This window comes from Sitodiplosis mosellana, unplaced genomic scaffold (genome assembly GCF_009176505.1).
Source record: "Sitodiplosis mosellana isolate CC-2019 unplaced genomic scaffold, AAFC_SMos_1.0 Smas_scaffold_1934, whole genome shotgun sequence".
In the NCBI taxonomy this organism is placed as follows: domain Eukaryota; kingdom Metazoa; phylum Arthropoda; class Insecta; order Diptera; family Cecidomyiidae; genus Sitodiplosis; species Sitodiplosis mosellana.
In genome coordinates, this window is record NW_022597176.1 from 2,686 (window position 1) to 8,856 (window position 6,171).

A 6,171-nucleotide genomic window follows, 5' to 3' on the forward strand; every position below is an offset into this window, starting at 1 on the left:
AATGAATGTGTTCAATTTATTTTGTGTCATTTACACATAGCACTGGTCCCGCACGACTTGGAAAGTACGGAAATGGAAACGATTGTTTCACAATCAGAAACGGGACAAAGTAATCAGAATGACGGTATATCAATTGATGCAGTTGTTTGCAAAACAGTCAATGGAACTCACAGAGTTTGGTTTGAACTCACACAAAACTACAGCTCCCTACATGCCAAACAAGTTGGAACTATGCCTGGTACTCCATCCAGATGACGATGGAACGGAAATGTGGTACCGGGCACAGTTTCAAATCGGTTTAACAGATAGACGCGCCCAAGTTGGACTAATGGACTTCGGGGTTACGGGAACGGTTCTCTTATCGAATATAAGAGAATTCAAGGAACAATTTGCTTATCAATGCATCGCCATTTTGTGCAAAATACGAGCGAATGTTGACCTTGAACTGCTGGATGATGTAAATTTCGCAAACTTCAGTACTATCATCGCTGAAAAAATCAAGCCGATGGGAAAATTTGACGACATTTCTGTTCCGGAACGTTACTTTGTACATGAGCAGGAGTTTTTATGATTATTTGATTAATCCATATACGTTATAACGTCCACATACGCATTTCGCAACATGTCAGTAAATAAATCGGCCGATTATAATAAAAAGAACATTTCACTATAAATTGACTTTTTTTCATTTAAACAGTTTATAGCTATACGTGGAGTTTTTCTAGACACAATCGCCTCTTGAATGATGCGAAGAATTCTGTTTTCATCTTCTTTTCGAATGAAAGGAACGATGTTCAATACATGGATCATACTACATACCATGAACTGATTTTTTCACTTCCCTCGTTTTGGAAGTTATTTTAAATCGCAATCTGTCCTAGAAGAAAGATCTGTCCTAAATTGTTGGCGAGATTTGCACGAATTGTTTATATATCCCGAAATTTCCGAGCCCGCAATTTCTGCAAAAATGCACAAAATTTTTCATCCGAACTGACCATAGATTTTTTTGGTTGAAAAAACTATGAAATTTCGGTAAATTTAATTGAAATTTCATAGTTTTTTTAACCAAAAAAATCTATGGTCAGTTCGGATGAAAAATTTTGTGAATTTTTGCAGAAATTTCATAGATACTTTAGCCAAAAATATTTTCATTCAATTTTACAGAATATTTTCATGATTTTTTATTGAAAATTTTTGATCATTTTAATTCAAAAAAGTGTGACATTTTTTCGGTTAAAATAACCAAAAAATCCGTGACTATTCTTGATAGGGAAGTAATTCAAAATCTGGAGATAAACCCGAAGATATATCCAAATATGGTGTTAGGGGGGCAAAAATGCTGAATTTAGATCCTATAGTGAATGAGATGACAACAAAACTCGATAGTATGACTATGGAAGATGCGATTACGACAAGCGCAATGAAATTGGGAATCTCCGCCCAATCGTATTATTTTACGTGGAGTTGGGGTAAGGATATAGACGGAAAAATGCAGGATTGCGAAAGTTTTTTGAATGCAAAAAGAATTTTCATGGGTTTAAAACATAGAAAATCCACCGGTATTGAACCAGCTAGAAAAAATTTTATTTATGGAATAATTGATGCCGGTAACTTTTATAGGTTTTATTTTCAAATCATTTATTCCTGAAGTTGCGAAAATTAAACTTAAAGATCAGCTCGAAAAAGTTTTCGAAATAATGGAAGAGTTTAATCGAAAGGTCAAGGATAATCATAATTTGACTAATATAAAGTGCGAATTTATTGACCCCAATGAAGAAAATGCAGAGAAAGATTCCGAAGTAAATCCTAAAATGACCCTATATTTTCAAAATGTACATATACATGCCAGTATAAAATTTCGAAGAAACGTAGAAGCAAGACAAGAACAAGAGAGTTGATTGATATTATTATTCTACATAACAAACCTTTGTTACATCTTATGTTGAATTCTACTCTCCGATTATACGCATGCAAAGGCAGCATAATATGTCCTTCCACAGAAACAGTCCAAATGAGTCAAACTTTAATGCATTCAAAAGATACACAATTTACGAGATTAAACAAATGCAACCAATAATTCTATATTAATTATATATTCTATTAACCAATCTGCTCTACTTTGTATCATCAATTGTAATCAAGACGCTAAAACTTCAGTGAACCGCTTATTCTATCGTGTGTTTGATATTTTTGGACGGGTATATTCATTCCAAGTTTTGCTTCCAAAAATGGAAAACGAGACAGTACTTATTTCTGATGACGAGGATACGTTGATAATAAACAATTTTGGAGGTTTGATCAACGCAGCACACGTTCAAGCTGCGGTATTGAATCATTATGACAGCGATCAAGAAGTGAGTTTCTTTTTAATTTCTACTTTTTTTAAAAAATATTTACGACGGTTTCATTCGAAAAAAAGGATACTGGATCTGGCCGTGACTCAGCTCTTCGGATCGTTATAAGCGATTCGGAAGAGGAAGAGGAAGATGATGATGGAGCCGACAGGTCAGAAAACACATTACAAAACAGCCCCTTTGGGTGGGAAAAGGATGATTCGGAAATGGACGACACAGACGCCGAAAACGATTCAGAGGTAATATTCACGATAATATTATCAAATTCAGCGAAAAATAGCCCGTGACGGGTAAATGCCAGTAAAAAAAATTTTTGTATTTTTTTAAGCAATTATTTTGAAATTGAGAATCACGTATAACAAAACATTATGTGAGCTCTGATCTTTTGCAATGCATGATTTGAAATTTCGAAAGAACAATATTTTTTTTATGAATATTTTTAAAAAAAAGTAATGGTTAAAAATTTTTGAAAATCGCTTCGAATTATCGTATCATATGGAAAAATATTTTTTTACATCGTTTCGATAATTTTCTTGATCCAATGGACACATACAACAAGACATAGAATAATACACGAAATAAGCAAATTTCGAGAATTGAACCAAAGTACAACGTCGGACAATACAGATAATTAAATGACAATTACGAAGAAGCATGGAAATGTATTGAACCATGCGTAAAAAGAAGAGTGTTGAACACAGCCAATACAACATTGATTACGAGATACAGAAGAGATATTGTAACTACGTATAACGAATTATTGGGTTTTATCGTGAACGCATACACAAATGAAGATAAAAAAATATCAAGACAAATTCGATAAACTAGTGGATGCTAACCTCAAAAAGTTAAAAGTAGCATTCAGCATATTGAATATTAATGAATAAATATGAATGATCTTGAAGACAAATACGACGAAGCGGTTTGCAAAGAGTTGGCAAAAAGCGGCACTAAATGGCATTTCTCGCCCCCGGGTGCTCCTCATATGAATGGTTTAGCAGAATCAGCTGTTAAATCCATCAAATTACATTTGAAGCGAACAATTGCTGATAACAAACTTACGTTTGAGGAGTTAAGTAGGTTATTAGCGCAAATTGAGGCATGTGTTAATTCACGACCACTTTGTCGACTTTCATCCGATCCAAACGATCTGATGGCGCTCACGACAGCTCATTTTCTCGTTGGCCAATCTTTAATTTTGCCTCCAGAAGAATGTCATATTGAAGCCAAAGCGACCTGGCTTAACAGATGGCAAAAAGTGCAACAATTGATGCAATACTTCTGGAAACGCTGGCAGTTCGAATATTTGAACCAATTACAAACAAGAACGAAGTGGTACAAAAAGAAAAATGCTCCAGAATTGGATGATCACCCGGGCGATGACGGATTGACAAGAGTGGTTTCACTAAAAACCAATGGTGGAATCACGAAACGACTACCATTACGTCAACAGCGCGAGCTTTTGAAATATGACAACATTGATGCGTGTGAGCAGTGCTGAATAAAACGAGCGAAAGAGAGCAAAAGAGTCGTCTGTGTATACATACCACGTGTCAAAGTAAATCGTATCCTTTCTGTTGACAATATTGAAGAAAGCAAAAAGTTAATGTATTTTTAAAATTTTAATGTATGGTTTTTATTGTGTGTGTTGCTTCTGTATGATCGCAGTGTCGCACTTACTAATCGATATATTATATAATTACAACTACTATATATTCGATAAGAAAGAACAACTAGGCGATAATACGAAAGCGAGTTTTTCGCATTTCATTTTAATTTTTTTTGCACTCATTTACACACATCTGGTTTCGACGGCTGCTTGTTCAATACTGAAAGTGTCGTTCGAACGTTCATAGGTAAACAAGTCGATAGTAAAAAAGAATTCAACCGTAAGTGCAATTCGTTACAGATCTTTCGGATTTTTTCTTGTTCTTATTTTGTCAAATGCATTAAATGTGTTGGTATTGTAATTGTAAACAATCTTGATATTGAAAATAGTTTGGAGGATAAACAAAAGTGTGTGCGTTTGTTATTGAAAAAGTGGTTTTAACGCAAATTATTTATAAAATGAGTTCAGTCTTCACAAATGCCCCGAAACAAGAAGCGGCCAAAAAAACGCAAGTTGAGCCAATCACGGCAACCACGCCAACAAAAACAGGCTGAATTGGCTCAACATCGTTACAGACCGAGTGCAGAGAGATTTAACCATTCCCCGCGCCACATTCCAACGTGTGGTGCGGGAAATCTTATATAGTTTTAAACAAAACTATACAATGCAAGCCGGTGCCTTAGAGGCCTTGCAGGTAAGTTTTATTATCATTTTGTGTGTGTGGTTAAAAAAAAGACGTGCGAAATAACAATGAAAAAGTGACACAAGTTTTCTAAAAAAGTGATTGTTGTTTACAGGAATCATCGGAAGCTTTCTTGATTGGTCTTTTCGAAGATACGGCATTGTGCGCGAAACATGGCCAACGCAAGACCATCATGCCAAAAGACATACTATTGGCACAACTTATCCGTTTTGATTTGTGGTAATCATCAGAAAAAATATATTAATGTTCAATTGAAACAATTCAAAGAATAAAAATATCATATATCACTAAAGTGCATACAAAATTCAAAAAAGTTTTATTTCGATGAAATAATTACATTTTATTTATGCGATAGTGGCCCAAGGCCAGAGTTTTGTTAGATTTCGGAATACTTTTACGCTTATCGTCTAACGATACGGGTCTAAAACTTTCTTTAAATTTGACACTGTGTATACTCTATGTAAAGAGGATTTTATCGTGGTCTGTAGCTCTGTTAGAGTACATAATTCCTCTATGCATCCTTTATATTCGTCAAATGATATTTTTTTGTTTAAAATATTTTTTTTTTACTCCTTTTACCTTCTTAATTACTTGTAATTTTGTCTTCGTTGAATTTAAATGCATTTTATACGCGTATATTTTTGGACGTATTCCAACGTATTCATCAATAATATTACCTTTGCATTCATCTTTCATTAGACCGATCACTTTACTGTTTCCGGGCTCTATTTCAAATAGATTATCTGCAGAGAATTCACTGGTGTCAAATTTTTTCGGGTTGTCGCGTATGAATGAGTAAATATCTTTGTGTTTAATCTCATACAAAAAAGAATCGGTATCAGTATATTGGAGCACATAATTCGCGAGACCAAAGTGTTTTAACATGAAATCATAATGAAATTCATACATTAGTGTTTTTGAAATTTCAAGTATTGCCGTTTCGGTTATTATCGGCTTGAAAATATTTACATTTAGCCGCTTGAGTTCGCAAGCAACCAAATTCTAATTGAATATTACGTTGCGCTTGAAATTCGGACATACACATGGACTTACCATCAAGCCAGAGATTGGTTAATGCGCTGCGCACGAATAAAGTCAAAAATTGGATGTTGTATCAACGTGCAAATGACGCCACCATAGTACATTGCTGCAAACGCCAAGCCGCCATCAAATGCCGTTGCCCAACATACGCGCCATTGTGTCCGCCAGTCACCCGCAAAGGGAAACAAAATATGAATCTGATTTCCGCGATGAACCAAGTCGACATGATGACGGAAGTCTTCAAGGTGATGTTGAACACCGAAACAGCGATCCAAAGACGCGGAATCAAGCAGGTGCATTTCAACGGCCAGCGTTACACACAGGCAGACGTCAAAGAAGCCTACCGCATGATGTCCCGTGGTAAAGATGTCAGAATTACGCGTCCATGCGGTGCCAAAATCAAAGGTTATTCATTCGTGTGATGATTCAAGAAACAAACGACGGACAGAATGACTTGAACGCAA

The 6,171-nt window shown here is 35.3% G+C and overlaps 1 protein-coding gene across 1 annotated transcript; it reads left to right on the top strand.

The window, feature by feature from the left end:
• Nucleotides 1-3,243: 3,243 nt before the first annotated feature.
• Nucleotides 3,244-3,855, top strand: LOC129571301 (uncharacterized). Its single transcript, XM_055451076.1, has one exon. It carries the CDS (start codon nt 3,244-3,246, stop codon nt 3,853-3,855), a length of 612 nt encoding a protein of 203 aa, XP_055307051.1.
• The last annotated feature ends 2,316 nt before the right edge of the window (nt 3,856-6,171 follow it).